This window comes from Erithacus rubecula (genome assembly GCF_903797595.1).
Source record: "Erithacus rubecula genome assembly, chromosome: 5".
NCBI lineage: Eukaryota > Metazoa > Chordata > Aves > Passeriformes > Muscicapidae > Erithacus > Erithacus rubecula.
This window is the reverse complement of record NC_136687.1, coordinates 7,814,105-7,835,250: the sequence shown is the minus strand read 5'-3', so window position 1 is coordinate 7,835,250 and position 21,146 is coordinate 7,814,105. Positions and strand designations below refer to the sequence as shown.

Below are 21,146 nucleotides of genomic sequence, written 5' to 3'. Positions count from 1 at the left end.
ATTCAATTATCATTCTTTCCTTCTTTTAACTTCACAAGACAATTAACTGCAGTCCTATTACTTCAAAACCAACTAAAACTCTTAAACCATATTCATTTTTTAGGACTTCTTCTCAATACATAGAACCATATCTTGGGACAATATGAATCTTGCTGATTTTTGGCTGGGAAAGACACAAGCTTTAACTTTAGCTATGTGAGAATATTAGTACACTCAACCATCCCTTCTATTCCATTATTCAAAGTGGGGGAAAAGTGTATTTGAAAAGGTGAACTAAAAATGACAGTACTATCATGGATTCCATTAGCATTGTACCATTTTAGAAAGGTGAACTGCCAGCTGAAGACAAAAAATTTCTTCATGCAATTTTAATACTCAGCCTTGCTGTGGCTACTTAACGGTATGCACCTAGCAATTTTTAAATCCCATTTCTGCCTGAAAGCAAAAGTAATTTCTACCCAAGTGTTCACTATTGGAATATACTCAGGCTTCTCTAGATAATTCCTCTCTAAGTGCAGGCACACTGAGCAAGCAAAATTGTATTTGTCAATTGCAAACCTTTACAAACAGTCTATTTCTTACATCCTGTAGACAATTACAATACATGATGTGTCTTCTAGGTGGTAAATACTCAATTCTCTGAACAAGAAATTATTTTACTAAAGAGTAGAAGTCTGTGTGTAAGAAAAGGCTGTGCATTGCCAGCTATGTAAAGATCTATTAGGTTGTTTTGGTGAAGGCATTAAACTGCCTAAGATATTTTATTTCATAATGCTTCTCATTTATTTTGGGGCTATTTCTACTTATTTACTTATTTGATATATACTTCTTTTTGCTTATAAACTTATTTATTACTAGTTTTTACACAGGGCCTCAATTATGTCTGAAGACAGTTTTCATTAAAAATGATAAAATATATAAGAAGCAAAAGCCAAACTAATCTCTTTAGCAAAGGAAGGTCTAAAGCACAGCTTTTAACAGAACCCACTACCTTTTTCCCAGGTAACTGGAGGAGGACAGAAAGCTGAGGTAGGAAAGCTTCCTGGAGTTACAGGGATTGCCTTAATTTCTGAAAGGCAGTGGAGGCAAAGCCATAACAAAACAGATTTCATTAGTTTTATTATGCAGTGAACAACTTGGTTTTCTTATCACAGATTTAAAAAAAAAGAATGTAAGTTAATTTTCTTATGAAAGAAAATAAATGCTCTTACCTCTCCACTAAAAAGTCTGTGAAAGAAGCCTCTCTTTGGCTTAGGAGACTTCTCTCTGTCTGGTGACACAGTACCATCAGTTTCATATGCATTGATATCTTCAAAGCATCCCGTTTCAATCATCTTCAAAACATATGAAATATAAATGAAATATCCATAAAAGCCTCTCAAACAAGTTCCAGGTAATATCTATTTACTCTGGCTGGGTACTAACACTGAAAAATTCATCAGTCAAACTACACCACAGTCTCCAAAAGGAGCACAAAACTGACATTGACTCTCCTTGTGCACTCAACCAACTAATGAATAGCAATGAGAGCATTCACACAGGTGTCAGGTGCTCCCTTGCTTTTTTTTGCATTCTTGCCTTTCTTCTGCTCATAATGCAATAAAGAGAAGCTTTTAGAACCAGAAACAGATTTTCAGGTATTCTGGTCATTTTAGAGCAGTCCAGCCTAAAAAATGTATTATCTCTATGCCTTAGACTGAAGTTAATTAATAAATATGACACAGGAGGAGAAAAAAAAGATATAATAAATATGGGTCTCTGGAGAGAAGCAAGGGATTTTGAAATAATCTTTGTGTACACAGAAACAAAAGAAATAAAACCACAATAACTGGGTACAGAAAGAACAGCAGGAAGAATGAATGCCAAAATGTAACCAACAGGCAGGGTCAGAAGGGGGAGTGGCTAATGCCCAAATAAAGCTGGCATTTACCAGTAAGTGGTACACATATCTGACAACAGTAGGCAGGCAAATGAATATATCTTGTAGAGGGAGAGAGGGCATAAAGACCAATAAGAAGAAACTCAGCCTGCTTTTGTTGTAAACCATGACACTGGGTAAATTATGGAATGGTGAGAGAAAGTCTTCAGAGGCAAAAATTTGAAGGAAAGTTCAGTAACATGAATTAAAAGAAAAAGCACAAATGTGCAATGAAATCTGCAGTACTTTCTTGAAGAAAAGGAACTGCTATCACAAGAATCCACAACTACTTCCAACTTTATCCGTCTCTGCAGGATTAGTTATTAAGCTGCAGTGCATTTTTTAATGACTAGATCATATTCTGAAGTTCAGAATTACAACATAGTAAAGGAAATACTTCTTTCTCCAAGGTTCACTGTTTCTCAGAGAAAATTTTCTGTCAAATGAGACATTTTCAAATATCCTTCTAAATGTAAAGCAAAAAAAAAACCAAAGGAAAACAAAAGGGGATGTACTTTTTACTTCCTCCAAATTATTCCAGAATTGCTCATCTTTTTGTGTTCTTTTTGTGTTTAAATAAAATGCAATCATACTGGAAGATAAACGACACTAGTAGAATTCAAGACTATAGTAATTTCAGAATTATATCCAGTGACAAATAAATTATAATGGGGGGAAGGCATTCATAACAAGAACTACAATTTCAAGTAATTGTTACTAAGTGCTCTTGCTGCAACAGTAAAGAGTATTTGAATTCCATGCAGAGGCAGCAAAATTTTAGAACTCTATGCAAACTACTGGAATATTTATTCACTAGGCACATGAAAAAACTTACAAGGGAAACTCTGACTCAACTGATATTGAATTGTTTGTTTTGAAAACCTTGAAAAAGGTGAGTCTGCAATTCTGTATTACTGTCACTTGGATACTCTATTGATGCACACACAGGCTACACACAAACAGCTTGCACTGCACCTATTTGCTTTTGAACACTTGGAATAACATTCCATCCCTCTCCTGTGAACAGCAATACTGAATAGCATGTGACTGAAAAACAAGGAAAGGGTGGTCCTACTGATACTGTTTTGTAAGCTGTGCCTATGATGACAAGATGCCAGACTTTGTTTATGCAAATTTACCATAGATGCCAGTTTTTAGCAAGTTGTTTATGTTTTGGGAAAAGAAAAAAATCTGAAGCCTCCCAGCAAAGAAGTCTAAAGCAAAAAACTCTTCCTATCTCCAAGAGATAATCATTATAATTATATCTTTTATTAAATATTCTATACTGCTGTACTAAAGAAAATAATCTTCTGTGAAATGGACATACCTCGTTTTGCCAAGGGATTGAGACACAACCCGTCACAAATTTGGAATAGAAGTCATCATCTGTGGTATCCAGGTTCACTCCTTTTACTGTTGAGAATTGCTCAATGTCCAGGACATCCTTACAATAAACGGCACGTGGCTGCAGTACAATACAAGATTGCTTCATTAAAGTTTTGGTTTTGGGGACTTTTAGTTTGGTTTTATTTTTCCTAGATGAGCAAAAGGGAGCAAAATGTCTGCAATTCTACATTTCACATTGCTGATCACCAAATTATACTTTTCTATGGAGCAGAAATACAAAGACTCTGTTCATAAGGCCCCTGAGCAATTCTATCCATCCTGCAAGTAACAGAAAAGAAATATCAAAGCCAGAAATAGCTTGTCTGGATCTCTTAATGGTTATCATAATTCACTTATTTCTGTCACCTTCCTTTCAACTCTGTATTTTCTTCAAAGCTATTCCTTATTCCTTCTGCCTCTGTGCAATGGAAGTGGACTTTTAAGGGCTAAGAAATCAGATACAAAGCTCCCTAGGGAAATAACACTATTGTAAATTGTTCTGTGATCTCAGATGAAAACAATTAGTTACCATCAATAGCTCCAATGGCATTCTCCCACCAATGTAACTAACTTTAAAGGTTTCTCTGGAGTTCATATGATTACTAATAGAGAATTATGACAGCTCTTGCCTTTTTAGATACTAATCAAATCTGTCTCACCTACTTACATCTGGCAAGAATGGAGGTTCTAACATGTTAGCTTCCAGCCTCTTGAAGTTGATGTTCTTGAAAATAGGATGTTGCTTTACAACAGCAGCTCCTCCTTCAGTGCAACCCAGTCGTTCCCCTGGATTCTTAGCAAGTAACTGCAGATACATGGAAAAAAAGCTGATCTGTGATACAATCCCACAACTAAAATAAAAATCTACATACAATGTCTTTCAATCAGTTTATTTTACTACTTTGCCTCTTATTAAATAAATGTATCATGTATCAAAATTAACTGGAAGCCCAAACAACAACATTCTGAGAACAAATACATTTTCAATAGAGGAAAGAAACCCTGAAAGCACACAATGTCCAAAGTTATAAGAAAATATGTTAATTGATGCCATGTTGAGAAGACTTTATAGTACAGACTCTGCAGAAGGCTTTCCTTTCAGGAAATGCAGACTTTATATTTTTTCCTATGGACTTAAGTAATGCACATATCTTGCATGAACTTATACAGAAAACTTCACAAGTTTTCTGTATAAATTTGAGAACAGACAAGATAGAAAAAAAATAAAAAGCCATTGTCTTGTAGATAGTTTTAGGTGAAGAAACTGGTGTACTACTCAGCCACTTGCTCCCATGCAGTGTCCAAGCTGAGCATCCTATTGTACTCCATCTATAATTACGAGTGGTCAAGCAGTACTAGACCATTTCATTCATGTGATGAATAATCAATTTATGCAGCTTTCCTTCATCTTGAGAAAAATTCTGAATCCTTGAAGTTTGATAACTGAACAGTTCATGAATAATCACAAACTTTCATGTGAGCTAAAGAAAGGTTCAAGAAATCCAGTTCTGAAAAATTTTCAAGATTTTAAAATAAAGTAGTTGGTCTCTTTAAAAGGATTAGAAATTTAATTTTCAAACCTCTACGTCTCTTCACCCACCATCCTGCAGATGGATTTTGCCTCCTCTGAAAACTTGTCTGAGTATGTTTCCTGGTCTTCCTTTACTCTCCGGTCAATCTCGTCCCGTTTAACTCTTTCCTTGTGCTTCCTGAATGGAGACTGTCCTTCAATCATTTCATAAATCAAACAGCCAAGACCCCACCAATCCGGACTGAATGTATACTTTTCATTTTTGATCACTTCTGGAGCTACAAAACAAAAACATACACCCACAACATTTCACTTTAAATTGACTAATTGTGTATATTGGAAAAACTCTCAGGTACTCTCTTTGGGCACTGTGCAGACATGTTTATGTGACTCCTCTGTACTTTGAAGAAATTCTAGTTTCTACAGTGAGAACTCTGCTTATATCCAAGAGAAAAAGTGAATTTCTTTAATGCTTAAAATCAGTATTCTTAAAATAATGAAAAAAAACCAACCCTGAGAATGAAGTTTTTCAAAGCATGGAAAGAAATGTATTATCACAGTAATTTTTCTGTTTACCTGTGACTATAAATCTCTTTTAATTTCAGAAAAAATTGGGTACTTTCCTAAAGTTCTGCCTAAAGCTAGAATTTTCAGTTAAATTTTCAAGTTTATCAGTAGGCTTATAATTAAGTACTAACATCTACAAATGCATATTATAACTTATAACCTTTCTTCTTCCCATAACATGTCTAGTAACTAATCCAGGCTAATACAGTTCTTATATTCAAAGAAGCAAATTTTCTGGTAAATTGTAACTAGCAAAGGATGTTTTACATACCCATGTAACCAACAGTCCCAACACGTCCTCGGACAGTTTCACCTTCTGGAATCTGCACAGCTAATCCAAGATCTGAAATCCTGATATGTCCTATTTATGTTAAAATAAATTATACATAGTCAGCAAAAATAATGAATATTATCACTTTTAAAACAAAATTTTATATTGCACAGCTCATAAAAAATCCCACTGCAAAGTATCAAAACATTCATACAGCCCTAAGTTTAAAAGAGTGTTTTATTCAGCTCCTTAAAATTGTGAAGAAAGAAGCATAGATATAACTGATTTTCTGAAGGTCATGCAAAAATAAATTGCTCTTAAGCACTCTCATTTTTAGCTTTGGCATAGGCTGCTGTTCTTGGACAAATAGAAATGCTCATTTCAGATGCTGTATCTGTGCATCAGAAACTTGTGGTTTTCCATTCTCTATCCCCACCACAAGCACTTAGCTTTCTGACTTCTTAATGAAACTTCAAAATTAACCCAATTTATTCCAAATCTGAGAAAACTGTAGCCTGCAATGAGAGAGATTGTTTTCCTGTAATGAAGTACCCCGATAATGTCAAACATGAGTACTTGGAATTGCTAACCCCACTCCCACCCCAAACCCAGAGCAGCCCATTCAATAATCTACTCAGAATTATTTATATTGTAACATCTCAGTTCAATTATGAGATTTATTCTTCTCATTAATCACTCCTAAGTGGAAAACAGCTTGTATTGCACTTTATCAGTCAAATTTCTTGAGTTGATGACCTTCCCCTATCACACATGGCCTTTAGAACTGCACCTCTAACAGAGGAATCATCTGACAATAGACTGGTTTGTCATGCACCAGTCCAAGCAGGACAATGGGAATAAATCCACCCCACTCTCCCTCACATTCCCATGGACACGTATAGCTCTTTGTTAGATAAACTCATGAACTGTTTCAAGCACATTCAGTACATTTCAAGGCAAGAATGGTATTGACATTTTAATTTTAAAACACATTTCTTAATAAAAATGTGGAAGTCTAGACAGAAGGACAATTACATTTTCAATTCAATTTTAAAACACTTTTGTAGAAGTATTCATTGCCAAAAAAGAAAAGAAGAGCAAAACCCATGCTTATTTCTAATATTAGTTATAAGGGCAGGGATACTGTTGTTTACAGAAACAGCAGAGATTCACAGAATTATTCAGGCTGAAAGGGACTTAAGAAGGCCTCCAGTAAAACCTTCTGAGCAAGCAGGCAGCCCAAGGTATCCAAAGCTTTTTAAATTCTTACTTAGAAAGCCTCCAAGAACAGACACTGCATCACCTCTCTGGGCAGCTCATTCCAGTGCCCTATTAACCTTTGTGCATTCAAAAACCTCTGCAGCATCAATATTAGTTAACAGCACATTAATTTCTTATGTACATGTGTTAGATAATCAGGGGATGGAGAGAGAGAGAGAGAGGAGAAAGTCAAGTACCACTCTATATACTGGTTAGAAATAAGTAAATGCTTTGGAGCAGCAAATGCTATTTTAAACACATTCAGATGCTCTTGTATTGCCTGACATCTGATGAACCCCTTTTCAAGTGCAAGATCTGAGCTCCTGAAGCGATTTTCTAATTAGCATCCTGTGCTCTCTGGAACCAGATCAAAATATCCCTGGCAGAGAGGAAGCATTCTAGTGCAGTCCTGCAAGGGTATATTTTTCCTCAAAGAAGCCTTCAGCTTTTCCAAGACATTGCTGGAGAGAAAAATTAAAGAATGCATTTGATGTCTAGCAAAGCTTTAGCTCATGGAAAGTGACTTCTCTCAAGCATAATCTTTTTTGAAATGTATCAGTCAGAACATGCTGACTTTGAAAAAAACTACTGTGCCTAATGACTTCAGAAACAGTTTTTCCTCAACTAAAATGCTCAGCAGTTACAAGAACAAACTTGCAATATTCATCCACAGCTTAGAAGAGGATTCCTGCACATGTTCTACAGCCAATTCAAAAGATTCTGGTAATGACTTGCATACAAAGTCATTAAAGAGAATTAATTTGGCTTTTGACAAACAGAAGACTACAAACATTTCTTCATATTGTTTGTACTTCCTTGATTTCTTCCAGCTACATATGCATCAGAGACCATCAGATCTCTTTTAGCTGAAATGCTGAAACAGAAATACTTCCGATTTCTTCTTACTGTATAAACATTCTGGTTTACTAAGTAAAATTCTGGCCCCTCCATCTAACAAATCATGTTTCCCTAGTAGAAGAAAAGTCCAAGAAAACAAATCCATATAAAAGTTTTAGTGATCTTAGATCACTAAAGATCAAGAGGAGGGGGAAAAGGAAGAGCAAAAGGGAAAAAGTAGCCATTTGAAGGTAGAAAATTGACCCTTCAAACTTAATCATAGTTGGACCCCCAAAGTTCCCCCCTGCTTTCTAAAAAGCAAGGCAGTATTTTCTTTGCTAAATTAAGATTCATCAATTAGGTCTCTTTCATCATGAAGAAATCCCTTACATTTCTGGCATGGTAATAATTAGAGGTGTCATTCCTGATTTCAAAATTATTTTTACTTACCACAGTCATCAAGAAGTATATTCTCAGGCTTCAAGTCTCTACAAATCAAACAACAGAAATGTGAATTAAACAAAGACAAAACTATTAGCCCTCAAGTGCAACAGATTCAACAGAAGACTTCTTGGTTCTGACTGAAGCAATTTTTCCAGTTCCATCTATAAACAAAAAATCTGTGAAGTTGATAGCCTACAATATAAATAGTTTAATCAGAAAACTCAAGATCCACTTCCCTGACCTCTTTAATCCATATACATTATCAAAGGTAACACAACACTAGAATTCTTATATAAAGAACCAGCATTTACACTCAAATTTGTGCTTATAAGTGAAAAACATTTCTCCTGAGGAGTATCAGCTTTACAACTCCCCAGTGGTAAAACACAAGTGCTTGCTGCAGTTTGATGCTGACCCCTTGCTATATTTCACCCTAAGGCATCAGAAATCAACAAAGAGTAATAATGCCAAGACTAAGCACAGGCTTAATATAATCCATTCAAACTCAATTTCTTTAACTTGGACATGCAACTTCTAAAGCTTCCTAGACACTTCACCTAGTTAGAATTCTTTGCAATTCTTTGTGGAAGTTTCCCATTACTTTACTGTAAACATCAAAGTTTCACAAACAACATTTTATAACTACTAGATGATAGCAATACTCAGGAAATATTAAAAAGGCAATAAATTCAGCATTGCAATTTTTCACCTTGTGCATTTTTGCTTTGAGAACAAAATAAAATACTGAATGGAATGTCTGAATTTTCCCCTGCTCAAGGAAAATTTGGGGAGTCACTGAAGATGAATCAAAAGTTGTTCTAGGATTTATCCCCTAGCAGATTCTTCTGAGGATATACATACATATAAATAGGCATGAAAATCTGTATGAAATGAATAATGTACATTATTATTTATAATAGTGCACTATTATAATATAGTTAGTTATAATGTATATTGTTAATTTTTTTAAATTTATGTTATTTTATATATATACACATATATATATGTATATATGTGTATTTGTGGTATGCATCAGTAAGCATGTAGACTGAGAATGGTCTCTTACATTTATTCTACCATAAATATAAGCTCGAAATAGACATGCAAAACCCAGTGGTTGGCTAAACAACCAGTTATTGGAATAGATTACTAAAACCAATATGTGTATATATATATATATTATATATATATATACACACACACACACAGTTGTGACAAAAAGAAGAGACTAAATAACATGAAAGAAAAAAATTTAGTAAGAATGACTCTAGAGTTGACATTCTAAATGAGGGACAACTGCTCATGAAGAAATCTAAGTAGGGCTTTTTCCCCAAATATTGGTAAATTGATGTTCTGTATTATGTGTATTCATGGTGAAGTTTCATTACCTTATGAGATCAATTGCATGCAGAAGTCATAAAAATGCTCTGCTTCTCCTGCTTTTAAGTCTTGGCAATTCCCATAATGTTAATAAATGGACATTAAATATAAGATTACAATAGCAGAGAAACCAGGAGAAATCAGAGCTAAAAAAACTGGAGAACACTAGGATTTGACATATGTTTGAAGGCCATCTTGTAGGCAAACAGCTAACAAGTTGGGCCTAAACACAGGGCTGTGGTTTGGTTTGGGGTTGTTTTTTGTTTTGGTTTTTTTTGTTATTTTGTATTTTAAACAATCAGTTTTGTTTTCATTTGGGCAATATAAAATGACCTACTTACAGCTGGTGAAATCTCTCACCCCTGCTTCCCTCCTACATGTCTGCCAAAACTCAGTGTGTAATATTGCAAGATTGGCCAAATTCTCTAGGGAGCCATGTCCAACCACCAGCATAAGCCTGATTCACACTGGTTCTGCCACTTCCCACTCTGTGTGTCTGTGTTGGTCTTCCACACTGGGAAAAGACTCATTATATTGAAGTTGTACTTTAAATATTCTTTGAAACAAGTGGTACTTGGTGTTACACAGCAGAAATAGAAAGAAAGAATTCTTGGTCCACCTCTAACTTTTTTTTGCTTCTTCTCTAATATTAATGCATACCAGGGGTTAAATGACAAAGACAAAACAGAGCATTAAAATCATACAACCTTAATTGCCATGCACAAAGCTTCTGATAGTTTCATTAATTCAAAGGCAATATAAGTTTATTGGAGGAATCTGAAATTAAAACAGAAGAAGGAGCTTTTCTCATGGGCTATAACTATCCTGTTATCCTTGTGAGGGTAACATGCAATGCAACCAGGGACTTCAAGAGCCTTCTGTGAATCACTTTGGAGTAGGCAGGAATACAATCCCATATGCCTGAAAATTATTTATTAAAATTATAAAGTAATTTGCTATGTAAATAATAGTTTAATTTTATTTTACAAACAAACCTTGAATCAACTTTATGCTGTTTTAAAATATATCAAGCATCAAGACCTAAATCAACAGCAAGAAGATATAAGAGATATTTTCCTAGGGATATGCCATGAAAAGGACAACTAAACAATTTTTTCTTATTCCTTTCCTATAAAATTAAAATACAAACTTGTTTTAGTAGGAAACAATTAATATGTTCAATGCTGAAGAGACATGGAGAAGTACAGGTAATTGTAGAGCACACTCACCTGTAAACAATTCTCTCTCTTTGCAAATCCTCCAGACCACAGCACAGTTCTGCAGCATAGAAAATAGCCCTTTCTTCATCAAAGCCAGGATTTCCCATGTTATATATGTGAAACTTCAGATCCCCTCCATTCATTATGGTCAATACTAAACATAGGGCATCTTTTGTCTCATATGTATAGGATAAACTAACCTAAAAAGGGTAGAGTGAGAACACAACCATTATTGATTCATAAACCTCAAAATAATTCACAGCTCTTTTTTTCTAATACAATCAACTTATGAATCCTTTTTCAAAACAAAAAGAACAAAACACACAAGTGAAAAATCACTCTTGCAGAGTACTGGAAGACACAAAGGAATTCAGACTAATTTGCCTGTGTACACAAACCATACACACAAAGCAAAAGCTTAGTGGCAGATCTGTTTAGATATCACAGACCTCCAACCAGAAAACACAATTACTGATGATGCTCCTCAGCTGCATGTTACCTGTAATACTCTTTGTCCAGTTAGTGTAGGCATATTCCTTATTTTATTAGTATCCCAGGAATTATGCACTACCAAACCACCTTCCTGAACTACAAGACCCAAAACTGCTCTAGAGAATTATTTTAAATTAAATAAGTACTTTCTATTCCTACCCCTGCCTCCCCCCCCAGGTAACTGCATATTTCCCTGATTGAGAACTTGCCAACAGCAAAGACTCAGTACATCTCCTTACAGCCTTTCTTCTCACTGTACTTGAAGTGTGGTGCTGATAGACAAGGACAAAGAAGCATATTTCTTTTCAGGTTTTAGGTAAAAGTATTTAAAGTGCATTTAAAGTTTTAAAGTAGACTTCTGAATTTTAAAAAATCCTCCCCATTTAACATAATGTATTATACTACAAATTTAACTGTTTCAGTTACAAATTAATTTTCAATAGAAAAAGCTATGCTACATAGATGGTCATCTGATAGGATTTTCAAAATTACCTAAGTTGCACTAAGCAATAGAACTCAAACATACTTAGCTTACATTAGGTAAACAATCTAGGTTAAAAAATTAGTAGGGTTTGGGGTTTTTTAACTGAATAAATGCATTTTAATTGCAGTAGAAGTAAATAATTCTGTTAATTCAGTAATAGATCCAAACTCGTCCTTCAGAAGTGTAAACACAATATTAAATAATTAAATAAATATAGAAATCAGCTACTTGAGGCATAGATTCCCATTTGGTGGTTTTAACTGATGTGTTCAGCTATTTATGAATGTACTTGTGACAGAGGCATGACAAGTTATCTACCCACTTCAAAACCAAGATTACTGCAAATGCTAGACCTAGATCTTCTCTGTTGCATAAAAAACCACCATTGGATAGCAAGAGGAAAATAACTCATGCTCAATTTTATAAAGCAATTTCAAATTCTATTTGGATGAATTATTGATTTACAGTGTTTGCATATGCTGAAAAATTTGTTACTCAAAAATAGAAGTTTCACTATTATAGAAATTTATGGATAAATTCAGATACTCTCTGGATTCAGCTTGAATCAATTTAAGCCCAGAAGCCTTGTGAAAAAATAACATTGGCAAATTTGTATAAAAACCATAATTTACTATAGTTTCAAATATTAATGTATCTGGCCAGCAGGTTCTTAATTTTTCTAGAATTTAATTTTTTTCTTAATTTTTCTTCCTTCTTAAGCATTCCACAGTAGAGGTTTTTTTAATACATAAAACTTATCAGGAAATACATACATACGTATTTTATACACATGTAATTATAAATAACTTTCTCTATCCTCTAAAATAGCTATTTTAAAATCCTCTGAACAGCAATACAAAATTTAAAAGTAAATGGATGCCAAACCAAAGCAAAATATATTTGAAAATAACATTTAAATAACTTTTCAGTTTAAAAGTAAACATTACCTGGAAGTTTTACTTGGTATATATTTGAACATTTTAACTTTTTTCAGTGCTTAGTAATTAGAGCTACTAACAGACCATAATTTAAAAAACATCATCAAGTTTAGATATTAAAACTAAGATTTCAATTACATAGAAATTCCATTAAAAAGTTAATTGTTTCACATGCAAGATACCTCTTTAAGCCTTGGTACACAACAAAGCAATATAACCTAATGAATACACTATTACAATGTCATATTTCTCTTAAAATATATCAGCAACAGAGTAACAAATGCTTTGAAAATACCTCAGGATATAAAAACTCAACTATTAAACAGAGGACAAATATTCAGTGGCATTAGCATGCTGAAACACAGCCTAATGTTCTGGCTATGAGGAATGAAGCAGGTGGACTGAAGAAAAATCCCTGTGCACAGAGCTATTCCAAATCACATACAAAATGTATTTATTATTTTATCAATCATTTCTCTCTACAGTCATGCACTCCCTAAATCCATTTTAAAAATGGTTTTGTTCTCAAAGAGTTTTGCCCACAAGCTCCTGGAAGAGACTGAAATGAAGTAAACAAAATGAGATAAATTTCTGAAAATAGATATGAAGTAGATACTTACTACAAACCTACTATTCACTTTTTCTAGAATTCTTTTTTCATTTAGAGCCATTGATTCTCCTTTCCTCTTCTTTATTCTCTTTTTTTCTAGCTTTTTGCAAGCATACATTTTTCCTGTTGCTCGTACTTGACAGGCACATACCTACAAAAAGAAAGATGGTGTGTCAGAGATGCTTGAGGTTTTTTAGAATTTTTATTTTATAGAAGATTAAATTTAATTTTATTTTCAAACTCATTAATGCTCTAAGAAAATTATTATCTGTGGGTATCAATACAGAGCCTTTGCTCATGAAACAACTTTAAAGGTACATAAAAACTGTAACAGGAGTATAAAAAGTGATTATGCAGAGGCAAACACATTTATTTCAGGGGTTGAATAGTCTAGTAAAACTGTGGAACCTGTGTTAGTGAAACAAATTACTCCAGTAACAGTGTTAAGTGTCCTAATATGTGTTAAGGGCAAATATTTACATCAAAATCAAACAGGAGAAACATAATAGTAATTTAGTAGCACATCTTCTCCTTCCATATAGGGCTCTGGTTAAAATATGTACTAGACAGTACAATGACTTATAAACAGAATAAATAAAATCTATAGATTTCAAATTAGGTTCATGAATATTCCACATAATTAGCAAATTGCAACTAAATTTTCATTTCCAAAAGAAATTTCTAAATAGCAGCAACTGTTATCAGTCAGCACAAGTTTTCCACAGCTTTGTGCAGGATCTACAATGCTTAAACTAAAAGCAAAACAGTTTGTATCAACAACAGCTTGCCAGGTGATGTGTCAAATATAGATTCATAGAGACAAGAGTTAAACAGAGTCTCCTTTTTAAAAAATTCCTTAAGCACTGCCTTGCAGAAAGATATCTCCGTACTCACCTCTCCAAATCCACCTTTGCCTAGTACTCGGTAATGCCTAAACGTGTGTTTAGTTACTGGCTGCCTGATTAACAGAAAGAAACAATTACTACAACAGGAATTACACATTAGTAATCCCTCCCCACCACGAGGTCTTGTCTTCATTTTTTTCCTTTCTGTTCTGACATATTTCTGAACAAATGCTGCCTTAACCTCATGTAGAAGTACTATAGAAGTACTGTAATAAGCTGAATTTCAAATTAATTTCTTCTGCTAAGAAACATGGGCTCCCTCATGTGGTCACCAGGCACTGCCAATAGCAGGAAGAAAAGCTGGTCAGCTTGGCCCTTGGCTGCCCACACTTAGGGCCTTATGTCTTCTCATCACAGGCCATTTAACACCTCCCGTTGCCTCCCTTAGCTGACGTGCAGACTGCATTTCAATGGGATCATGCTTACAAACCACTTCTGATTTCACTTTGTTTTTTCACAAAAGAAAGAGTTGTGGTATGCAAGAGCAGTTCAAGAGCCAAATTGTTAAGGTATTGATGCAGAAGAGGAGGAACAGATAACTGGAAGTGGTAGAACTGTCGATCTAAAGCTCTCTTAAATGTGTCAGAGCAGGGCTATTACAAGGTAGTGGTTTTTCCTGTGTTTTGCTTTAAATGAGCACTCACTGCTACTGCAGCTTTGTTCTTAAGACAACAGTGGAGGTTCATTTAGTTAAAAATTTGAGTAACTTCCCTAGTTTTCTTACTGGCTTTTACAATTCAGTAAAATCAAGACATTGGATAATTGGAATTTACCAAAAATTTAACAAAATCAGCGCTCAAGCACCTTCATGTTTGAATACATGATCACAATACTCAGGGGGCTGAATTTGAATCAATTTATAACAATTTCAGCCTTCTGAAAGAGTTTGGACATTCATCTAGTATTGATTTAAAACTCCAAACTAGATTCTTATATATATATATACACATATGTGTGTGTGTATATTTATATGTGTTTGTATATATGTGTGTGTGTATACATACATATATATATATATACACACGTCTTGCTATCTTCTACTTACTAGATCTATATCTGTACCACCCTAAAAAACCTAGTAGTTATCCAATCACCCAGTGGATTATAGTACTAGATTAATCTGTTTATTAACCACTCACTAGACCAAGTTTGAAACTAAGGGCTGATAGCAGTCCCAAGAAACATTGGTATTCCACTGCACAGTTGGCAGCCAAACATTTCTGAATTTGCATTTACCAAATACCACTAAAAGACTTGAGATGACCACTTAAAGGCTACAGACACAGTTCCATCTCTTGCTGTCCATCAACATCATGCTTTATATCTTGTCTTTCAGATTATTTCTTAGACAGACAGTCTCATTTAGCATTCAGCTCTACAGCATTTCCAGCATGAAAATCAAAATTTGTCACAAAACAAAGCTAAATTATAATGCAAACATTATAAACAAACTTACTTTTCCAGCCATTTCCACTGTAAAAAACGGGAAAAATACACACTCTCCTGGTAAGCTTCAAAAGGTCTTTTGCTTAGGTACTCATGGACAATTCTAGCATGAAAATAAACAGAAAAATAAAATCCATCTTATTCTGGAAAAGGCTGTTGAAGCAGGAGGTGTTATCAATCTACAGTCATATAGTTAAACACATTGATGAAGCCATAAGCAGAAAAACATAACCAGTGTGCTCTACAATGTTTTTAACCTACAATGTCTCACAGAGTGAGTGCCTGTCTTAGAAAACTGTTTCTGTCAATGCATTTGTGAAGGCCAAACTACTGCTACATATAGGAACTAGACACTTTGACCTCTTCATTTTTATTATCTTCAAACCCACTCAAACATCAGCTTCTCAGCAGCTATTTTATGCATGTATGTCCCTGCAAATATGACCTCAAAGTATCTACAGGGTTTTATGCTTTCTTTAGAGACTGGTAAATAATTTTTTTTCTAGGATTTAAAATTTAAGTACTAATGCCATAACCAAACCTTGAACACCAAGTACCTTATCTTTCCCTTAAAAGAAACACACCAAGATGGAGTTGGGAAGGGAAACAAGTCATTCAAACTGTAGTCAGGTATTTACTGGACAGGGGAAAGGTAATCACCTACATGAGACACTCCATTTGAGACATGTTTTACAAGGTGTTCTCACAGAGTCCTTTCAATCTCATAATCTCAGCTTGTTACAAAGCATGCTTATTTCTGTTGCCAGGGAGATGACCCAAGCAATGACAAAACCTGTAGTCATCCCTCAGACATGATCAAGCACGCCTTGAAGAACCAGAAATATTAGAAACATAAAGGCTTTAGAAAGACATGTAACACTCATAAACATGTATCATCCCTCCAAGAAAAGCCTCCCCTGCTACTAATGTGTGAAATATCACTTCATGACTACAGAAGAAAACCAAGTTTTATATTAACAACCACAAGTATCTTCTAATCAGCCATCTTAGTGGCATGTAAGTGTTGGCCTCAGTTAAAGCCATTTTCAAGAACCTTAGATATCTAACATTGTTCAGAAACTTTCAACCTTCAACTTATAACTTCATATTTTTGTAAGTACCTTCATCATGGAAGAGAGTCACTCAAAAAGTAAGAATACAATAAAGAGAAAGATCATTTATCTTACAGAGTTTTTGGTGGTAGACAACAGTGTGATTTTATGCAAAAGCAGCATTAAAGAAAAAGCTCTGCAAAAGTCAAACATCTAAAGCACAACTGAAGGATGTGATTTAATAAATCTGTTCCAAGTTTTACTTTACTCATTTCAGAGACTCAGTACTTCTGGGTATAACAACTTCATCTTCCACTTTCCTTAGAATCACACAAATTTCTCTTGTAATCCTCTAATTTAGCACTAGGCATTTTTAACTTACCTAGTACAGTCCATGAAAAGATCCTTAGAAGGGTTCTTTTCCAGTCTTGCTTTACATTCATTGACTGTTTCCTGAGGTATTTCTGGCAAGTGTGCTGCAGACTTAACACAATAAAAAAGAAAAGAAAGCAACAATGAAATAATGTAAATCAATAGAAAAACTAAGAGTTTCAAAGATAAATTAAAATTTTTATTACGGGAAAAGGAAAGGAATGGTTTGGCTAAGAAAATCAAGAAAGTTGTATTTGAGTGAAATTTTTATTTATTTCCTGTTACAGAACAATGCACTGAAAGTTTCTTCAGTTATTCACTATTTCAGTATCTGGGGGGACAAACTTGGCAATAAGTCAATTTTTTTTTTTCTTTCCATAAGTCTATCACCAAAAAAGCAAGTCACCTCTTAGGCTTGGCAGGATGGAAAGAAGGAGAAAGACACAAACACAGGCTAAGAAACTATTTCAAACAAGACCAAAGAAATCTGGAGTACTTTAAAAAATGTATGTGATTGATGGTAGCTCCAAAGAAATTCTCAAAAAGGTATGGCAAATGTAGATTCTGTTTTAAGGCACTTCAAGACCGCTTGTATATGATGGCCAAAGCAAGAGAAGCAGAAGGAGCATCTATTCATAAAAAGCAAATATCTAATTATATACCCACAGAAATATCCACTGGATATGAAAAAAAAGACACTTGATAAATGAAAAAAACAGCTATTAATGATTACCATGGAAAACTGAAAGTAACAGAATGCTTCAGAAGAAAACAGCATTTCACTTTGTGAAAACCTATAGCAATTCTGAAAATTTACAGCAAACTCCATTAAGGAGTCTAAAAGACTTCAGAATATTTAATTTGTTTTTAAGTTTTCTTTAGGTGTTAAATGGAGAATAAATTGTAATTGCAGTAGTTGTAAAAGCAGAGATCAGTCAAGTTTTCTGCTCAAGTTGATTGAGCAGAATTTTAGAAGGCAGCACACCTCTCAGAAGGACAAAAATGGGATCAATGAAGTTTGAAAGTAACTTTACTAAAAACAATGCAACCACTTAGATCTCTCTATTTATCTGACACTTACAAAGCACTTGAGAAAATCTTTTGCAATATATTTACCCCATTAGTGAAGTACGTCTCTAAAACTTTGAGGCCACACTCTATGCGCTTTTCATCTGAAGATACCTCATATTCTGCCTGGAGAATGGAATTGAAAATTATATTATGTTCAGAGCCACCTGGCATCTTTTACATGATGATAGGTAAATTTTATGAAGAATAATACAAAACTCCTAATATAAAAGGAAAAGAAGACTATATAGTGAAACATGTATGAAGAACAGTCAGTCCTAAGGAAAAAAAACTAAGCATATGGAATTTAATCTTTCGAAAACATACAAAGCCTAACAATTAGTATAAATGCAATTACAGAAACTGCATCCTTGAGGTTAAACTAGATGAATTGCAATAAAATAGTATTTATGTGGTACTGTAGGACAGAATGACCCAGATAGAAAACAATTAAGAGTACAGTAATCAGCTTTTTCTTCACTGTACATTTTTCCCTTCATGTATTATTCTTTGGTACAGTTTTGGGTAAAAACAGGATAAAACTACTTTCTACAAGCTAATAAATGAGATTTAAACAAAACATCATTCTTGGAAAAAAAATAAAACTAAGTAGATACAAATTTTGAAAGTTTTTAACTTAGTAACATCTGGTACTGAGACGTAGAAAAAGAATTGTGCAACACAGTGCGTTTTGCAGATAAACAACTGGCAGCTGAATGGAGCTCCAGAACTCTCTACTTATGGAAAAAACCCACAGCCAACAAATCACCACAGAGATACTACTACTGAAAAACTCCAAGAACTACTTACTAATAATAATTTTATGGAATAATCTAGAAGCAGACATCAGAAGTTACAACAGTAAAAGACAACACAAAATCTGGGGACAGACGAATTAAAAAAGAGGAATCTCAAATTGCAATGCGTGTTAGGTTTGTTAGCTGGGCCAAATCAATCAAAGCTTATTTCATATTTCAGGATGAAAATGCATGCACCTAGGAACAAAAAATACATGGCAGACTTCCAGAATGGAGGACTGTATCAAAAAAAGCAACAGTTGGGCATATTGGGACAACAATCATTAGAAGCATCATTGGAAATTACAAGTAATTGATCTAATCAGAAGTTATTTACCTTCATATGAAAACTAGAACATTAAAAAATGCCAGTTCAAGAATCTAACACACACGGAGTACTGGAAATAACAGATTCCCTGATTTTCAGTTCTGCCATTAATGACAACTAATCCACACTGACTCACTACTATGTCATCAACATCTTTTTCTACTGAAACATTATGGTATCATCCACTTCAGTATGCTACTCAGATCCACCAATCCAAATGCAAGCCACTATTTCTGCTGTTCAATTTCACAAAAAAAAAAAAGTGTAATGGTAAGGAATTTTTCTCCAACTGCTAAGCAACCTGAGCAAGTCAGAAAAGTTTATCAACCTAAAGTTTAGCAGTGTACTTAGCACCTTTAACACTAATTTAATATAAATAGTTAGGCATGCTGTTTTAAGTGGATAGTGTAATTTAAAAGGAATTTTGAGAGAAGGCCTTTCCAAAAAATTCTGTTACTTACAGCAAAGTTTGAGCTCTCACCCATTTCTCTTCATATGTGACTAACCCTGTCCCTAGCTAGTCAAATGAGTCACTAGATTGGATAACTCTAATTCCTCACTTTAACTTCTATCACTTACATTCAGTTATTTCACAACTCTTCTTTCTGTAAAGCCAAGCTGACTCCAGACTTTTAGGTCACACCTTCCCAAGAACTGGAGCTTACCAGACTCAGTATTCAGTTCAGGTAGACAACATTGTACTGATACTAACTTGATTTTGGACTCCTGAAATAACCACACTGCTGACATCACATTGCTTCATGTAAAAGAGTCAGAAAACTTTATTAACTAAGATGCAAGGTTTTTAAGACTATGACATTTCATTTGGGGAATTGGGTTTTTTCCCCAAAAGTCTAAAATTTATTTCAAAATTTAAAAAGCTAATCTTGACAAAAGACAAGGTGAAAACATAGCCTCAGCTTTTGCTTCCTGTATTGCCTTACAAGGAATATCAACCAAAAAAACCCCCTCAGCCCCCAAAAGAACAAGCTTGCTGAAGTGCACAAAAGGGAATCAGGCTAACTCCGGAACCATCTGTAAGAGATAGTAGATATTCTATCTCACATCCTTGATCAAGACAGGATGCTAGTTTCAGATCATAAGAGTCACTAAATAAAGGTTATCTTGTTTCAATGATTCCCAAGAATAATTCTTCACCCTGATTTTTCAAATGGAGGTTAAACAACAAATAAAAGTGAATTGTGAAACCATCCCTTACATCAGATCATCTCAGTTACACCAGTCTTCGTTAATTCACAGAAGTGTTGCAATCCACACAACATTATAGGCTGCGTATTTCAAAACAATTTAAATTTTTCAGTTAGTGAAAAACAGCTATTTATTAGAGGCAGTTTTACCTGAAAATGACACCTGTAGAGCAAGGACACACCTGCCTTACAGTCATGTCTAAGATTCATTATCTTTTGTGCTGCCAAAGATTCTGCTACTCCTTATGTCAGATATAAGGATTAAAATGTGTGCAGAAGTTGTAAGCATTAAGGGCACATCCATGTCAGTGCATGGCACTCATTAAGGGTTCTGGTTTATATTCACTTCAGGAATGAAAGCTCCACTGTTCTGGATTTCCTATCAATCTATTCACCTCCAACTGTCAATCTAGTCTCTGGAATGTGGTGCTTGAACAGCTCCTGAGAGTCACAAAAGTGAAACACATCTGGGGAGTAAGCCCAATTGCATGCAGATTCATTGACAAATATAAACAATTCCCCTTATTTGACACTCAAATTCCTTTTTTAGCTGATCTAGTGCCTCAGTTTTTACTCCCACAGAGGAAGATAGAGTGAAATGGGAGGCACAGCAATAATCCCATGTACATTTC

General features: G+C 34.5%; 1 protein-coding gene across 2 annotated transcripts in view; it reads right to left on the bottom strand.

Moving 5' to 3' along the window:
• The window catches only part of GRK4 (G protein-coupled receptor kinase 4), a 36,608-nt gene that overhangs the window by 2,568 nt on the left and 12,894 nt on the right, over window positions 1-21,146 (bottom strand). Inside the window, exons 4-15 of one of the 2 annotated variants that reach the window (XM_079305881.1) lie at window positions 18,230-18,307; window positions 17,124-17,224; window positions 15,700-15,792; window positions 14,233-14,296; window positions 13,349-13,489; window positions 10,824-11,014; window positions 8,221-8,258; window positions 5,674-5,763; window positions 4,905-5,113; window positions 3,972-4,109; window positions 3,246-3,383; window positions 1,212-1,334 (exon numbers count right to left, since the gene is read on the bottom strand). In XM_079305881.1, coding sequence (XP_079162007.1) covers window positions 1,212-1,334; window positions 3,246-3,383; window positions 3,972-4,109; window positions 4,905-5,113; window positions 5,674-5,763; window positions 8,221-8,258; window positions 10,824-11,014; window positions 13,349-13,489; window positions 14,233-14,296; window positions 15,700-15,792; window positions 17,124-17,224; window positions 18,230-18,307 — 1,404 coding nt within the window. Of the gene's footprint in view, window positions 1-1,211; window positions 1,335-3,245; window positions 3,384-3,963; window positions 4,110-4,904; window positions 5,114-5,673; window positions 5,764-8,220; window positions 8,259-10,823; window positions 11,015-13,348; window positions 13,490-14,232; window positions 14,297-15,699; window positions 15,793-17,123; window positions 17,225-18,229; window positions 18,308-21,146 lie in introns of those variants that run through there. The other variant, XR_013774269.1, reaches the window with a different exon arrangement.